The 18506-nt window shown below is 45.8% G+C and overlaps 1 protein-coding gene across 4 annotated transcripts in view; it reads right to left on the reverse strand.

Moving 5' to 3' along the window:
• DDX3X (DEAD-box helicase 3 X-linked) overlaps positions 1-18506 on the reverse strand; it is a 293692-nt gene that overhangs the window by 231667 nt on the left and 43519 nt on the right. For 2 of the 4 annotated variants that reach the window (XM_029603138.1, XM_029603141.1), the window contains exons 2-3: positions 3037-3091; positions 926-973 (exon numbers count right to left, since the gene is read on the reverse strand). In XM_029603138.1, the coding sequence (XP_029458998.1) occupies positions 926-973; positions 3037-3091 (103 nt within the window). Of the gene's footprint in view, positions 1-925; positions 977-3036; positions 3092-18506 lie in introns of all 4 variants that reach the window. The other 2 variants (XM_029603137.1, XM_029603139.1) reach the window with 1 other exon arrangement.

Genomic DNA, 18506 nt, shown 5'->3' on the forward strand with positions numbered 1-18506 from the left:
ATATAAGCCATGTGTACTGACAGCCAAAATTCTACAGAATCCTACTATGCAAGTTACCTGTCAAGGCCAATCCTATTATGTTTCTATAAAGAAACTAAGTGCAGAGAATGACCAATGGAAGAGATTTACCATTTAGTGTAACAGGAGCTCTGACTTCCAGCTCCTAGGTGATGGCATCCCATGGATCTAAATGAGCATCCAGTCACCAGGTAGGTAGAAAAGAATCCTAATCCCCACTCAAGTTTAGAAAACTGTCAGGGAAACCATTAGAAACAGTCCTTAAGATTAAGATGTTCAGGTACTAGAAATACTTGAAGTTTCCCAACTGGTTTAAGAGTTTAGCCTCAAAGCATTTATTTCCATTTTGAAAAAATTAGAAATGTTTTGTAGGATGGCAAAGAGACTAGCTCAGTAAAAAGTAGTTGGGGCTAAAAGTAGAAAATTAAGCCTCTTCCCTACTAGAAAGGCTCTCAAGTCTTGAGTAAGTCACTATCCTGGACCAAAAAAAAAAAAAAAAAAGAGACTGCCTCAGTTGGGTACTGGTCTGATGCTTACTTCAAGAGTCTCTAGAAAGAGAGAGAGTCAGACTCTGCACAATTTAAAACATACTAGCTTCTACTAATCCAGAAAGCATGTGCCCACATCAGCCAGGAAGGCAAACTAAATATCAACCCTCAAGCACTGCTCTTTCAATCAGCAGCGATTGCTGTAGTAAAGGCAGCTATCTTCCCACTCAAGGCATCACTTCTATAATATCTGAACCCTGCCAGCACAGGAGGATATTTGTTTTCTGCACCAGAATCCCTGCTTTGATAGGCCTCTTCAGAGGATGAAGTTAAGGTAGTAATTATGCTTTACTATTTCAAAGCCTTACCATTAGATTGGTGCTTATACTATGCTAAAAACAAACAAAAAAAAAAGTTACCATGTCTTGCAGCTTCTTTGTTCCGTAAATGAGGAGGAATGTAACGCCCTTCTAGGAAGAAAGAAACCAGGTTACATTTTGAAATGTGATACTAGATCACCAAGATTTTGGAAAGGAATGTTTGGTTACAGAACTTAAATATTTTAACACAAACTGTTCAGATTTCAACAAGGTTAAAGAGCCTACGAATTGTGAACTGATGGCAGCCTGTCATTCAATGAGGTAAGTACCCCCTCCCAAGGGTCTTAAACTTGCTGCCCCATAACTTAACACTGTCCCACATGCAAGTATTCTAGTCAAGATCTGTCCTTAAGCTTCCCCCTAGCCAAGTACTAATGTTGAAAGTTCATGTCTTGCTCATTTACAGGCCGACACAGTACAGTGCGCTCCGGAGCGCTCTGTTAGCCTGCTCTTGGATGCGCGTTTTCCCTTACCCCTTATTCAGTAAGGGGAGGAAAATGCGCATCCAACCCACAGCTCCTAATAGCGCCCTCAACATGCAAATGCATGTTGATGGCCCTATTAGGTATGCGCGCGGGATACAGAAAGTAAAATGTGCAGCCAAGCTGCAAATTTTGCTTTCAGAAATTAGCGCCTACCCAAAGGTAGGTACTAATTTCTTCTGGCACCAGGAAAGTGCACAGAAAAGCAGTAAAAACTGCTTTTATGTGCACCCTCTGACTTAATATCATGGCAATATTAAGTCTGAGGTCCCGAAGAGTAAAAAAAAAAAAAAAAAAGTTTAAAAAAATTTTGAATTCGGCCCGCGGCTGTCAGGCCGAAAACCAGACCCTTTATTTTGCCGGCGTCCGATTTCCAAGCCCGTGGCTGTCAGCGGGCTCGAGAACAGACGCCAGCAAAATTGAGTGTCTGCTGTCAAACCCACTGACAGCCGCCGCTCCAGGCTAAAAGGAGGGGCTAGTGTCCCTAGCGCCTCCTTTGCATACTGTATCGTGCGCACCGGCACGTGGCCGGTGCGTGCGCCAGGACAGCGGGTGTTCGTTCACTCTGTTTTTACTGAATCGGCCTGTTAGAGATGAGGCATTGCCTTCAAATTAGTACCCCGAAAGGAAGTATGTCAGTTTGTATTGTACTAAGGATGAGATAAATTAGGTCAGATAACCAGAGAGATATAAAATTCAGATACAGCCTGAAGATAGCCACTTATTCCTTGGCTAGATATGCATCTTTTACATCCAGTTTGAAAGGTGTAGGGAGCATATTTGGGGGGGGGGGGGGGGGGGAAGCTTCCCTTGCCCCATAACTATTTACGTTTTAAAACTAGAAAGTTACTCAAGGGCTGTTTGATTTGGTGGGGGGGGGGAAGAGATATGATGCACAATTCCACTGTAGTCTTTCAGCCAGAAGTACAGAGTTAGTCTTCAGTGATCTTTTGAAAGGCATATACACAAAAAACCCAAACACAAAACATTTTCAAGCTATGCCAACATTTGATCATGTTTCTATAATAATCATTTAACATGGAAGTCTAGCATGTATTAAGAGCTAAATCAGTTTCTTACTTCAAAGAGCAAAATTTCAGAAAGATGGCTTATGAGGTGTCCAACCTCTGGCTGAGAAGACTGTCTGTACAGGACAGGAGACCAATGGATGGGCATCAAAACAAGCAGGTTTTGTTTTGGTTTTTTTTTTTTTTTTTTTTAACTCCTATACTTGCTCAGAACAAACCTCTCTTCTCAGCCTGAACCAAATGAGGCCGTCTCCTCTGTTCCATCTCACAGACTAGCACTACTTGTGACAACAGGGCTGGGTCAATGTGGGCGGTCTGGTATATAGCTTGGTACCACATTCCCTGTACCAGCGGCAAGTAATGCCCTCACCCCCACCACACCCTTAAACTGAAAAAACACAAGCACTCAATAGCAAAAGGAATCATGAGGGAGAAGGACAATGTATTAGCCAACTGCATTTGGGCAGAAGCTAATAGAGGTATGCAAGAGCTGCCTGAGCAGATTACATGTGGTCATTAAAGTTGGCAAGTCAAACATACAGCCCTTGGCCAAAATGTAACAGTTTATGGTGGACTCTTAATATAATTAGAATGAATCGGGGTTGCCCAAGACATGCAGACTAATTTCACAAATACTCACTGCTTGCAGTTCCTCCGCTCTGAGAGTCTGAGGAGTTCAAGTCCAGGCCAGCAAACTGAGAAGAGAAAGTCATGAAAATTCAAAACCTATTAAAGGGTTGAGAATTTAAAACTCAATACCAATGTGCTTGAAAGAGACCAATTACAAAGCACATTTCTTGCATCGCAGCTCCCTAATTCTTTAAAAGTAACTCCGACCAGATTTAGCATATCAATATTAACCTGCATAGTTCATCTAATCAAATCTTTCACAGGACTGGCAAACTGCAGTAAATCAAGCTGGCAACTCTTGCATTGACTTGCTTAATCAAATGCATTCCGTTTATCCATATACTAGAATAGTAATTTCTCCATTTGTGAGCATGCTCTGATAATTTCATTCTCCTTAGTGTAGAAAGATGGACTCAGGACCAAAGGGTTATGTGTTCCTCTGCTAGCAGATGGGAGACTGAGTCAGATTTCAAAGCTGACATCACCTTACATATACCCCTGCAGTGACCTCAGCATCCTCATCAAAAAGCCATTGTGGATATATATCTTTGCATAAATAAACTTGATTAAACTTATTTTAACTGGTTTCAAAACTGGAGACCAACAGCACACTCAAGTTAACACCAATACCAGACTAACTGTGGGTGTCTTGAACTAGGGGTAGGCAATGGTTTACCCGTATTTTAGTCTCGAGGTTCGCTTTCTGGGGTCCTCTGAGGCAGCCGTGGGCGGGATGCTGAGTCCATCTGTCTACACTAAGGAAAAATGAAATCAGGTAAGTTATTTCTCCATTTCCTAGTGTGTAGCCAGATGGACTCAGGACCAGTGGGATGTACAAAAGCTACTCCTGAACAGGGCGGGAGGCCGCCCATGGCCCACTTAGTACTGCCTTTGCGAAGGCTGAGTCTTCTCGGGCCTGAACATCCAGGCAGTAGAACCTGGAGAAGGTGTGTAGGGAGGACCATGTCGCTGCCCGACATCTCGGCAGGCGATAGTTTGATTTCTGCCCAAGATACTGCCTGGGCCCTAGTAGAATGAGCCTTAACCTGCAGTGGTAAAGGCTTTCCTGCCTCTGCTTTGATTACCTCCTTGATCCAGGCTATTGTTGCCCACGAGACTGCTTCTTGTTTTTTCCCTGCTGTGAAGAACAAGCAAGTGATCCATTTTGTGCGCCGGTTTCGATCTTTCCAGGTATCACACCAGGAGTCTGCTGATATTTAGATGGCGAAGGTGGTGGGAATCCTCAGAGTCCTTCTGTTCATCCGGAGATGGCCTGGTTCAAATGAAAGCACTTTCGGTAAGGAGGGGATGGTGTGCAGCTGTATGGTTCCAGGGGTGAACCTAAGGAACAGTTCCTGACAGGATAGTGCTTGTAGTTTGGAGATGCGACAAGCTGAACATACTGCCACCAGGAATACATTCTTCAATGTTAAGAGGTGTAGTGACAGACTGTGCATTGGTCTGAAGGAAGCCCCCGCTAGGAAGTCTAATACTAGATTGAGGTTTCATAGGGGCACCAGCCACTTTAGGGGTAGCCAAAGTGGCTTGACCCCTTTTAGGAAACAGGTCAAATCCAGATGATTTGATAGACTGATACTGCTCATTTTGGCTCTGAAGCAGGAGGGGGTGGCTACTTAGACCTCGAGGGAGTTGAGTGACAACCCCTTCATACAGTCTTGTAGAAACTCCAGAATCATGGGAGATCTTGGCCGTCCGCAAGAGTTCTCACAGTCCTTGCACCAGGCTTTGAATATTCTCCAGATCCGTTTGTATGCCAGGGATGTTGAGAACTTGTGTGCTCAGAGCAGGGTGTCAATCACGGGCTTCGAGTAACCACACTTCAGGTGAGTCCTCTCGGGGGCCAGACTAAGAGAATGGAAATGGATCTTTGTGAAGAATCGGGCCTGCTGGAGGTAGGCACAGAGGGCTCCCCGCAAGGAGTCTCTGCATGTCTGCGTACCATGGGTGTCTTGGCTAACCTGGGGCCACTAGTAGGACTAGTCCCCCTGTGGTGTTCTCTTGTGGATGACCTTGCCCAGTAGTGGCCATGGGGAGGGGGGCTAGTACAGTAAGTCTTCCTCCAGCCAGGTCTGAACAAGAGCATCAATCCCTTGGGAGTGTGGCTCTTGTCTGCAGCTGAAGAACCTGGGGACTTGGGCACTGAGATAGGTGGCCAGTAGGTCCATGGCTGGGAGGCCCCAGCAATTTGCTAAAAGTTGGAAGGCTGTGGTCGACAGCATCCATTCCCCTGGGTCCAGGCTCTCTGTTGAGGAAGTCTGCTGAGACATGGTCTTTTCCTGAGATGTGGGAGGCTGAGATCCCTTGTAGGTTTTTTTCTACCCATGCCATAAGAGGATCTCTCTCCAGACACACCTGCTGGCTCCTCCCTGACAGAGGAGGTAGGCAACCATAGTGTTGTCCGACATTACTCAAACCGCTTTGAGTCTGTGGCTGAATCAGGCATGCTAGTCTGACTGCTCGAGCTTCTAGGCTGTTTGTGTTCCCATCCTGCCTCTTCCTTGCTCCATTGTCCCTGGGCCATCAGTTCCTGACAGTGGGTTCCCTACTCTTGCAGGCTTGCATCTGTGGTGAGCAAGATCCAGTTTTGTGTGAATAGGCTTACTCCTCTGCTTAGGTGGTCTTCCTGTAGCCACCACTGAAGCTGAGAATGTATCTCTGCTGGTAGTTGGAGGCAAATAGAGTAGTCCTGGGACAGTGGGTTCCAGTGTGACAGTAAGGAGTGCTGGAGCAGTCACATGTGGGCCCTTGCCCATGGGATGACCTCCAGGATTGCTGCCATGAGGCAGAGGACTTAAGATAACCAATGCACATCCCAAGGTATGGGACTATCAATCGTAATTGTTCCATCAGCTTCCTTCTCCTCAGGGGAGGGAGGAAGACTGTTCTGTTTGGTGTCAAAATGGGCTCCCAGGTACTCTAGAGACTGGGAGGGCTACAGACTGCTCTGCCTGTGTTCATGACCCAACCGAGTTCCTGCAGTAGGTTCTTGACACTGCTTGTCACCTGTTGGCTCTCCTCCGAAGACTTTGCCCTGATCAGCCAGTCACCCAGGTAAGGGTGTACCAAGATCCCTTCCTTCCTCAGAGTCGCTGCCATGATCACTATAATTTTGGAGAATGTTCTGGGACAGTTGCTAGTCTGAAGGGTAGTGCTCATAACTGGTAATGATGAACCAGTATCAAAGTGCAGAAAACACTGGTAATCTTGGACTGGAATGTGAAGGTAGGCTAGGAACTCTCCTGGTTATACTGCCATTGTTACAGAGCGAAGAGTCTCCATGCGGAAGTATAGTATCCGTAGAGGATGGTTGATGTTCTTGAGATCCAAGATGGGTTGGAATGATCCTTCCTTCTTGGAAACGATAAAATAGATGGAAAGCACCCTCTATTTTGTTGGGGTGTAGAAACTGGAGATATTGCCTTCAGACTGAGTAGTCTTGTCAGAGTGGCTTCCACTGCCAGTCTTCTTGGTATGGGAGTGGCAGGGTGACATTTGTCTCGAGGGATGCTGCAGAACTCCAGAGAGTAACCTTCTTGAATTATATTTAGTACCTATTTGTCAGATGTGATTTCGACCCATCTTTGGTAGAAGAGGGAAAGTTGACTCCCTATTTCCTCTTCCTGTGGATGGGTCGGCCCATTCTCATTGGGGAGCATGGCTGGAGCCTGCCCCTGGGCCTGTCAGTTCCAAAAGGGCTATAATCTTCCAGAGGGATGATGTGCCTAGAACTGAGTTCCTGTTGCAAACTTCTGCCCCTGGTTCTTCTGGGGGAGGGGCGCTGGGATCTTTTACCCCTGTCTTCTGGTAGCTGAGGCACTGGAGATTCACCCCACTTGCTGGTTAACTTCTCCAATTCACTTCCAAATAAGAGATCCTTTAAAGGGCATTCTTGTGAGATTTGCTTTAGAGGTCGCATCAGCAGACCAATTCTGCAGCCAGTTGTCTTCTGGCTGCCACTAGAGGCTACTCCTCTGGCTGGAGTATGCACCAGATCTGAGCTTGCGTCTGTCAGGAAGGCTGCTGCCGGTTTCATCGTCTCACCGGTATAATGTTTGGAGTTATTTGCCTCTCGAGAGAGGAGCAAGCAGGAAGCAATCTGCAGTGTCACTGCTGTTGCGAAGGCCTGCTTAAGAATGGATTCCAATTGTCTATCCAGAGTATCCTTCAATGCAGCCCCTCCCTCAACAGGAATGGTTGTTCGCTTTGAGACTGCACAGACCATGGCGTCCACTTTGGGAAGTCGTAGGTGTTCCTTGGTAGCCGGTTCTAGAGGGTATAAGGCTTCCAAGGGCTGACCTCTAAAGCTGGCCTCCGGGGGCATCCCACTCCAGGTCAATCAGTTCCTGGATGACTTCCATCATTGGGAAGTAGAATGAAGCTTTACGAAGGGACACCAAGATGGGGTTCTTTGGTTCTGCCATAGGGTCTGTGCCTGGAATACCCAGAGTTTTCAGAGTCTGGAAAACAAGGGCTGGTAATTCATCCTTGTGGAAGAAGCAGAGCATGGTCTGGTACAGCTCCAGGCCTGAAAGGATGTCTCCTTCCAGGGAGCTGCCATCTGAGGTGTCTGGGTCCCCTGTCAGGGAAATTCTTGGTTAGGTGAGACATTCAAGTAGAGCAGGGATGATCTTGTGCTTCTGGCAGAGGTTGAGCCTGGGGTGCAGCTGGGGCTGATTGCACCCGAACAAAGGCTTGCAGCCCTTGTAAGAATTCTAACCAGGAGGTCCCTGGGTCCATGTTAATCCCAGGGTGAGTGAGTAGGGGCCTCTGATGTGCCCTCTTGTGGAGAAGCCATCTTGGGGCTGCACAGATCCAGGGGAACTATCGTATGTAATAGTTCCAGGCCCATCTTCAGACAGTGAGGGTCCAGGCTTTGGCCCCAGGCTTCTTCACAATGCTGACAGGCAGGACTCTGCACAGCCTGCCACATAAGAGCCACACAGCCTGAACTTAAAGAGTGCCTTCTGGTCTTCTTGGATGCCTGTGCCATTGCCTCTATGTCTAGGCGCACAGGAAATTAGCTTCAATGCGCGCGGTTGTGTGCACAGTTTTGTGAGCAGTTATGCGAGCCGCTGTGGGCAGCTGTACTGGGCATGCACAAGTTAGGCGCATCGGCCATCCAGCCTGCCCTGTGTGTACCGCCGGTCAAGAAAAGAAGATGGTGCCGATGACCCCCATGTGGGTCTCCACGTGTGGACCCTTGCACTGGATTGGGGCCTAGCTCAATCAAGGCTGCTCAACCAGATTGGTGCTCCCTTTTTAACTTGCCAGGAGGAGGAATCAGTACGGCAATTCAAGCTCTGTCTCTGCGCTTACTGATCGTGTGCTGGATGGTCTCCAGCTGCGAGGGGAGAGGTTTTACCTTCACCGACGTGCTCTGTTATGCACCCGCTACCTTTCAGCCACTCTGGGGACTAAGTCCATGCCAGGAACCAGCTACCGGACCAAGGCACACCTCTGAGGGATATCAGAAAATCACCTCAGGAATTCTGAACTGGGGGAGGGATCCTTAGGTATCACCGCAGGAGAGTGGGGTGCGATCTTTAAGGTAGTTTTGACTTCTTGCTGTAATTTTCCTAACACTTTGCTAGTGTGTGGGATAGTGTTCACATCTGCTAAGAGAAGGAGAGAGATACTAAGGAGTTAAGGTCACTACAGGGGTATATCTAGGGTGTTGTCAGCTTTGAAATCTGACTCCATCTCCCATCTACTAGCAGAGCAAAACATAACCCACTGATCCTGAGTCCATCTGGCTACATGCTAGGAAAACAATGCTTAAACTTATTTAGGGGAAGTTAAAAGCATGGGCTCATCAGGTCACAAATATCAATGTGTTAAAAAAAATTCTGTTCTGATAGTTCAACTGAATTTAGATTATTCTTGCAAAGACATACCAAAGTGAGAAGGTTTGCCAGAGTTCATTGGCATTCAGCTAATAAGTGATGGTTCATCTTGCTCCTTGGGCTTCCAGCTCAAATTAAAAAGGCTACAGTTTGCACTTATTTGTGACACATGGGGGAAGAACCATTTTCTTCATTTGCCTTTGATAGCTTCAAGGCAGCCTACCAACAACCTCCTGGAATCCTGACTTTCATCTGCATTGCCTATATAAAGCCTCTGGCAGTCCACCTTCCCAATCTGTCTCAGAGCATACTGACTTAGGTCCCAGCACCATTGACAATTACCCAGTGATAAGTTATACTCATCTGATCATTGTACCCCTATTGTACCTCTATTCAGCCCTCTATTATTTTGCATCTAAATGGTAACTTAGCTATTAATTGCAAATTGTATTTCCAACTTTTACAACCTGTACATACTGTACCCCTTCTCTAGTTCCAACCCTCCCCTGTCATCCTCTCCCTGCCAGTATCCTTGACCACCCCCCCTGCCCCTAATATGACACCCCACCCCATCCCATCCCCTGCATCCACTACCCCTCCTACAGATTCACCCTCCCTTAATTTATCAAGCCTCCAGCACAGTGCAAATCCCTCCTACCCATCCTTATCTTCCCCTGACATGGATACTAGGACTAATATCTTAGTCCTTTTCAATGCCCAATCCCTTTCCAAAAACCCCTGTCCTTAATGATCTACTCAGACTGCAAGCCTGAAAATCTGAGCTGTCACAGAAACCTGGCTCTGTCCTCTTAAATCAGCTCCCCTACGACATTTTCTCTATCCCTAGACCTTAAAAAAAAAAAAAAAAAAAAAGAAGTGAGGCTGTCAAACACCTCAAACTCAGACCACTGAACATACACACACCCCCTAGATTTGAAATTGGCTTATTCAAATCCCCTGAACTTCAATCTCCATGTAGACTCCAAACCCCCCCTCCCTCCTCCTGTGAAACCTTCCTTAACTCTCTTTATGCCATCGGCTTTAGAAAGCTCTTTTCCTCCCCCACCCGTAAAGCTGGGCACACCCTAGACCTCATATTCATTAATTCCTGCATTCACTCACCTAACACTCATGCACACCAGTACCCTGGTCTGATCACTCTCTCAATGCTCTTTCTATAAGGTCTCCTACCTCCAACCCCTCCCACACCTCCCACCATCCTCTTCAAAAAAAAAAAAAACCCTGCCCCACTGAGGACCTAATCTCACTCTCCAACTCTTACCAAACTAGACTACACCACTCCTGAAACTGCTCTTGCCTCAAGGAATAACCTCACCCATGACATAGCAAATTAATTATGTCCCCTCATCATCCAAAAACTACATTGAACACAAAAAACAAACCATGGTACACCCCTGAATTATAAAGAATGAAAAATGAGCTCAGACAAAGAATCTGGGACAAAGACCCCACCTCACAACATGCCTATTACAGATCTGCCCTATACTCTTACAGACTCTACACTTAAGACCAAATGCGACTACTATGCAACCAAAATACATGAATACAAGTACAACCCCAAAGCCCTCTATGTTGCAGATCTCACAATATCAACTCCACACTCCAACTCTGACAAAGAAGCCAGTAGCAAAAGTGAAGAACTCTCCCTCTACTTACATAACAAAATAGCAAACATTCTCCAATTCCCTATCACCATCCCCCCATGCTAATACTAACCTAAATTTGCACGACCTAAATCTCCTCCAAGGAAATTGAATCTATCCTTAAAGACCAAACCTTCATCCCACCCCACTGACACCATCCCTACCAAAGCACTTCTAACGATCCCTAATACTATCACCAAACCCCTAGCGGACATCATAAACTGCTCCCTTTCCCTTGGCATAGTGCCAGACACCCTCAAGCATGCAGTTGTCAAACCACTCAAAAAACCCACACTTGACCACAAGGACCCAGCTAATTACCGTCCCATTTCCAACCTTCCTTTCATTGCTAAGATCATGGAAATGGTGGTCAACTCAACTCATGGAATACCTAGACAGCAACATCCTCCACCCTTCTCAGTTTGGTTTCAGTAAGTACCTTAATGAAACACTCTTACTCACCCTTACTGACTCCCTCCTAAAAGGCCTAGATCAAGGTCACTGTTGCATCCTAGCCCTCTGACATCTCAGTGTTAGACACCATAAGCCACAACCTCCTCCTTGCTCGCCTCTCCGACATTGGTATTTCAGGCTCAGCCCACCTTTGGTTTAAATTCTACCTTGCCAATAGACAATACTCTGTCAAAATAGGTAACTGAATCCACACATCGGCCTCACCCAAGGAGTTCCCCAAGGCTCCTCACTCTCCTCCACTCTTTTCAATATATGCCAGCACCTTTCCAACCTTGGCCTCAAATTCTACATCTATGCTGATGTTCAAATCATACCATTTCAAGAATCTATTTCTAAATCACTAACTTTCAGGGAGAAATGTCTTTGCCTTCATAAATACCCTCCTCACAAACCTCCACCTTGCCCTCAATACCACTAAGACAGAACTGCTCCTCATATCCAACCACCAAACCCCCCCCCCCCCTCATAAATGACCCAGCATACAGCTCAATCGCCTCACTGCCCTTTGTATGAGATCTGTGTTATGATTGACCAGCAACTAAACTAAAAAAAAAACAAAAACATATCCACACTGTCCTAAAGGAAGGCTTCTATAAGCTCCATGTGATGAAAACTCAAACCTTTACTCCACACCACGACTTCCATACTGTCACACAGGTCACCTTCACATCAAAAATGTGACTACTGCAACTCCTATTCCTAGGCCTCCCCTACTCTACCATCAAACTGCTTCAAATGCTGCAGAATGCAGTTGCTCGAGTCCTCACAAATACCTGCAGATCTGACCACATTACCCTTCACCTTAAGGAGCTCCACTGGCTCCTGGTCCCCTTTCGCATCCTCTACAAAACCCTTATACACAAATCCATCTACAATCACAACTCCCAACAGGCTTGACGAGCCTCTCCGCTTCACCTCCGCCAACCACCCCACCAGAGCATCCCTCAAAAATGCTCACCTCGCCTCTACAAGGGATCAAACTCTCCCCAATGCAGACCCCACCCACTGGAACTCACTACCCATGGATCTCTGCCTTGAGCCTTGCACCAAATTTAAAAAAAGTTAAGACCTGACTCTTCAAACAGGCATACCCAGATTAGTTCTCCTGTGTTTCAACTCCGCTGCAACCTCACTATGCCCCCAAGTTATTTATTGTTCTGCTCTTAAGTTTAAGTTTTGTTCTCCAGTTAGAATCTTCTCCTCCTCTCTATGCCACTGTTTACAACCCTTACCCCTTCCCCTGTTCTATGTACTTTCTATCTTACAGGCTGATACAGTAAAGTCCACGGGAGAGCAGGTGAATGCACAAGCCACTCCTGTGTGCACGATTCACTATTCAAATTAGGCCTGGCGGTAAAGACAGGCAAAAGGAGGCACTAGGGACACTAGCACATCCCTAGCGCCTCCTTTTGGAGGGGAGTGGCAGCCGACACTCAATTTTGCCGGCATCAGTTCTCAAGCCCGCTGACAGCCACAGGCTTGGAAACCGGACGCAGGCAAAATTGAGCGTCCGGTTATTGACCTGACAGCCGCGGGCCAACTTAATTTTTTTTTATTTTTTTACTTTTGGGACCTCAAACTTAATATCGCCATGATATTAAGTCTGAGGTGCACAGAAAAGCAGTTTTTACTGCTTTTCTGTGCACTTTCCCGGTTCATTCACTTAAGCCATACCTTTCAGGACAAGGTTTTTATTGGAAACAGAGCATAGATGTAATAAAAAAGACCCCACAAATGAAGTTGGATAAGTCTCCCCCCTCTCCTCCACCACAGTCAATTGCTGCCATGGTAGAAGCACCTTTAGCAGTTTTAGCTCTGAGCACTGGAATAGATCTCCAACATTACATACCTATGTTAAGCTATTCTTTACAAAATGATTCAAGCTGTCAAGTTCCTTTGAGTATAGATATTCAGCAATCTTTCAGTTGTGAAACTGTAGAAGTTTGACTAGCCCACTCCAGGATTTTCACTTTGTTCCTTAGCTTCTCTAGTGTAGTTTCAGCACTTGCTTCAGCTTTCTTGCAGATGTTTTTCTTCAAGGATTTCTGTATTTCCATTCACTGTCCCTTCTATCCTGCATGCTCTAGTCCCCACAGATGAGAAACCTTCCCATTACATGCTGTGCCACAATGCTTCATAGTAAACATGGTGTTCTGAGCAGTTTGCTGGTTGTGTTGAATTTAAATGCTTTGCATTCAGAGGGAGTCACGCGATGTGGTGGGCTTAGCCGGACATGTCAGGCTGAGCTCCAGGTGCATTCTCATGACAATTTTGCACAGTTAAGAGGAAACAATCACCCTCTGACTACAGTTGAAGAGGAGAGAAGGGTGAAAGCTTAATTTGGAGTTATCAATCAAATTCGCAGCATTATGGCACCAAGGATAACAGAAAACGAGAAAGTGAAACTCTCCTCTCCAAAATGGCTGACTGAACAAGATCAGGGATAACATGATTCAGAGGCAACCCTAATAGTCTCAGATACAGTGGAGACTGCTTTGCTCACATTTCGATAAATAAAATTGAAATCTTTATCGGAAATATGCCCATGCATCGACCAAGTGGAAGGTCTGAGACTAAATGCAAAATTGAATCTTTATGGGTAGAAATCCCTTGTGTATCAGGGAAGACTATACTGATAGGAGTATACTACCATCCACCTAGTCAAGATGGTGAGATGGTAAGAGAAATTAGGGAAGCTAACCAAATTGGTAGTGTGGTAATGGGAGACTTCAATTACCCCAATATTGGCTCGGTAAATGTATCACCTGGACATGCTAGAGAGATAACATTCCTGGATGGAATAAATGATAGCTTTATGGAGCAATTGGCTCAGGAACCAACAAAAGAGGGAGCAATTTTAGATCTAATTCTCAGTGGAGCACAGGATTTGGTGAGAGGTAACAGTGGTGGGACCGCTTGGCAATAGTGATCATATGATCAAATTTGAATTAATGACTGGAAAAGGAACAGTATGCAAATCCACAGCTCTAGTGCTAAGCTTTCAAAAGGGAAAGTTTGATAAAATGAGAAAAACTTTTATAGCTGCTCATTTCAGTTGTGTGCAAGAGGCATGGTCATTGGTAAAAAATACCATTCTAGAAGCACAGTCCAGGGGGAATGATGACGTCAGCGGAGCGAGTAGCAGCCTAGCTCTTAGCTCCAGACCGATCAGAGCGGAATCGCGATCGTTTGTGGCCATCCAGGACTTGTTTTGCTCGGCAAACGGCTCAAACTAGCTGCTGGAGCTTACCCCATGTCGACCAGGAAAAAAGGTCCGGATTTTCAAAAATATTCCTATCAGAAATTGGATCGGGAGGATCGCTCCGAGAATTCCAAGATGGCGGCCGCCACGAGCAATGAATCTGAGGGAGAAGCTGAGGATTTGCAAGCAGGGCCCGATTCTGAAGTCCCCACTAGGGGTGAGTTTAAAATGTGGTTCAAAGAACTGAGGCATGATTTACAGAACTTTAAAGCTGAAATCAGGGAGGTGGTGGGCGACTTGCGGGAGGAAGTGAGTGGTATGGGATGCCGCATCTATGAATATGAAACCCTAACAGAAGGCCAAGCAGAATCACTTAAAACCCTCAAAAAAGAAAATACAGCAGCTCTCAGCCAAGCTAGAAGACTTGGAAAATAGAAGCCGCAGGGTAAACTTGTGCTTTAGAAGGATACCAGAGACTCCGGACTACGCTAATTGTCTGCAAGTGATTACTAACCTGTGTACAACTGCGCTGCAAGTGCAAAGTGATGGCGCCTCTGGGGACAATAATCAACCTCCACTAGTGAAAGTTGAGAGGGCACACAGAGCTTGGGGGCCCAAGCAGACTAAGTTAAAGATGTCATAGCATGCTTTCATGAATATGCAGTAAAGGAGCAAATCCTAACGCTGGCACGCAAACAGGGGAAATTCATTCTGGATGGTCACGAGATCTTGGTTTATGCGGATATCTCTCCCCTTACCCTTAAAAAGCGATTGGAGATGAGACCGGTCACGGCGCTTCTAACTAAAGAAAACATTCGCTATAGATGGCTGTTCCCCTTTTGGGATCAGCTTTTCTATCCAAGGCAAAACTCAGGCTCAGTCCTTAAAGGAGGCAGCACGCAGTCTTCAGGAAGCTGGCTTCAAGTTGCCTGATTCCCAGGCCCCGGTGTCGTCCCCTACAGCACCAAGGGAGGAACCTAGATGGCAACGTATAGGCAAAGGCGGCAAAAGACTGCAACGTACTCTGGATCCAGAACCAAACCCAACGGAGCCTACCTGAAATTTTCACAATTCATTTATGGCTTTGAATCTCAAGTGAAAGTCCTGGATGGCTACCTTCTTGTTTTGTTTGCTTTTTGCAGATTCCGCTCAGGATGGGCAGCGGGTGTTTGCTGTTCCATACCCCTAATATGGGAAAAGAGATCAGTGGTTTAGATGGTCTTGCTTGTGGGAAGGGAGAAATGTTGGGGGGGGGGGGGGGGTTACCGTTGGGTGGAATGTATGTTCACTTGCTTGGTTTTTCACTCCAGAGCAAGCCTTTTCTGAATTTATCCTGGCTGCGGTTTTTGAGTTATGGGACAGGTGAAAACCCTATGGATCAATGACGACGTTCAGATTACTCTCCTTAAATGTTAAAGGCTTAAATACCCCACGGAAACGTAAATTGTTTCATGACCTCCGAAGGGCTAACATTGCGATAGCTATGGTGCAGGAGACACACTTGAAGCAGAGATTTGAACATTTGATGAGATCTCCTCATTATCCGCATCAGTTTTGGTCAGCCAGCACTAAGACAGAGGTATGCAGGAGTGGGGATCTTATTCCAGAAAGACTTCACATTCGAACTCCGCAATTGCGTCACGGATCCTGATGGACGATACTTGTTGCTTAACATTATGGTTGCAGGGGAGCAGTTTACTCTGCTGAATGTATATGCTCCTAATGCTCAAGCAGCTGTTTTTTTTTTTATTCTTTACAGGGGATTCTACACACTCACCTGGAGGGACACTTAATTATGGTGGGGGATTGTTAATATTCCACTTAACCCTAAAATAGACCTTCTTGGCCGTGGACCCTATTGGAAGAGGGTCCACGGCCAAGAAGGATAGGAGAAGCTTGGTAGGCTTACTCCGGCATTTTCAGCTGGAGGATACCTGGCGTTCCCTATATTCTAAACGGAAGGAGTATACTTTTTACTCTGCCCCACACAACCAGTATTCTAGAATTGATTACATATTTTGTGGACAAGGTTTGATCAATAGAGTACTGAAGTCCGTTGTAGAGCCCATCACCTAGTCCGACCATGCGCCTGTGTGGGTGGAACTCATTTCCGGCGTATGATCGGGGTCAGAGATTCTGGAGGCTAAACGATAGCTTACTAGATGACAAGTCATTTCTTACACAGTGTAAACAGAGTATACTTGATTATCTACAATTGAATATGACACCCAATAGTTCTATTATTGTTTGGGATTGTCTGAAAGCTGTGATTAGGGGATTGCTAATAGCCAGAGCCTCACATGTCAAGAAAGCGAGGCAGAGTCGCAGAAAACGCTCATTGACCAGCTTTCCTGGCTAGAACATAACGACAGGTTACAGGGGCTCTTAGAAGATATTTAGTTTTGTCGCTCTCAGATTGCAGCATTGGATGCTGCTAAAATAGCGTATGATTTAGAACGAGTTGAACAATCCTATTTTGAAGGGGGGTAACAGGGCTGGGAAATTGGCTAATAAGATTCTGCATACGCTGCCGCCCTTAACTTATCACTAAAATCAAGGATGAGCAAGGGCAATTGCTCACCTCTGATGACATTCAACAGCGCTTCCTCCGCTTTTATGAACAGCTATATCAGGGTGACGCTACTATTGCCAATTCAGATATTAAGGCCTTTTTGCAGGATATTACATTGCCATGCTTGCTGGAGGAGCAAAGGGATTGTTTAGATGCAGAAATCTCAGAGGCGGAAGTCTCCTATGCCATTAAACAATTGAAGGCGAACAAATCCCCGGGGTTGGATGGATTTACGGCCAGAGTTTATCAAAGTTTTGTGGGAGAACTGTCGGGTCCCTGTGTAGGAATGTTTAAACGCCCTAAGGAACGAGAGTCAGCTGGCCCTTAATTCAAATATTGCGGGTATCACCATAATTGCGAAGCCAGGCCGGGATCCCACTATCTGTGGATCGTACAGGCCGATTTCACTTTTAAATATTGATCTCAAATTGCTTGCAAAAATTTTAGCTGGAAGGCTTAATCAGTATATAGCTGGGTTGATTCATTCAGATCAAGCTGGCTTTATACCAGGGCGCATGGCGTCTGACAATGTGCGGAAGATCTTGGACTCATTATGATGGGTCAAGCGAAATAGGTCCCCGTTTCTCTTGATGGCCATGGACGCTGAAAAAGCGTTCGATTTGATGCACTGGCCATTTCTGTTTCAAGTGTTAAAGAAGATGGGCATTGGTTATTTTTTTGTAAACTGGATTCAAACCCTGTACACCTCACCTAAAGCCTGCATCAAGGTTAATGGTGGGTACTCTCCTTATTTTGCTGTAGGTTGAGGGACGAGACAGGGGTGTCCCCTCTCACCCTTATTTGCTATTTTTATTGAACCCCTGGCTCAGAAAATTAGGTGCTCACCTGATGTATCTGGTATTCAGGTGGGAGAGTTTAACCAAATTGGCTATGTTTGCTGATGTGATTCTACTGCTCACCAATCCCACACGATCTCTGCCAGCTGTGGTAAACAAACTCGTATAGTCGAGTATCTGGTTACTCCATTAATTGGGACAAAACTGAAATTTTAAATATTTCAGTTATGGAGGCCCAAGTCCGTGATCTTAAGGCGGCATATCCTTTTCGGTGGGCAAAGGATAAGATAAAATATTTGGGTATATATATTGGGGTGCGTACAGATATTTTTACTCTCAATTACCCTCCGCTTTTAGCGAAAATTTATAAAGAGCTAGAAGAGTGGAGTCGATATATTTCTTGGTTAGGTAGGATAGCTACCATTAAAATGAATGTGCTCCCCAGGCTCTGTTATTTGTTTCAGACTCTCCCAGTTCCTATCCCTGTGCCCATTTTGGAGACGTGGCAATGTCGTTTTATGAAATACATTTGGCAGGGTAAACAGCCTATGGTGGCCCGTAGAGTGTTTCGTCCAAAACTTCATGGGGGCTTGGCTGTACCTAACTTGATATGGTACTATGCAGCGGCGCAGCTAAGAGGGGTAGCGGATTGGCATAGCAAAGGGAAGGGAAAACAATGGATAGAATTTGAACAGCGAGTGGTGGGATCCGTCCCCTGTCTGCTTTGGTTTGGTGGCCATGGACAGAGTGGCCTAAGCAAACAGATATCCCACCTCCAGTATATAATACCCTGCAGATTCGGAAAGCATGGAGAAGGGTACTGATTGGCAAACCAGTAGGATCAATTAATGCTTCCCCCATTTTTTCATAGGGATTTCTTGAAGGGCCGGGCTCATTGGGCCTTTAA

This window comes from Rhinatrema bivittatum, chromosome 5 (assembly GCF_901001135.1).
Source record: "Rhinatrema bivittatum chromosome 5, aRhiBiv1.1, whole genome shotgun sequence".
In the NCBI taxonomy this organism is placed as follows: domain Eukaryota; kingdom Metazoa; phylum Chordata; class Amphibia; order Gymnophiona; family Rhinatrematidae; genus Rhinatrema; species Rhinatrema bivittatum.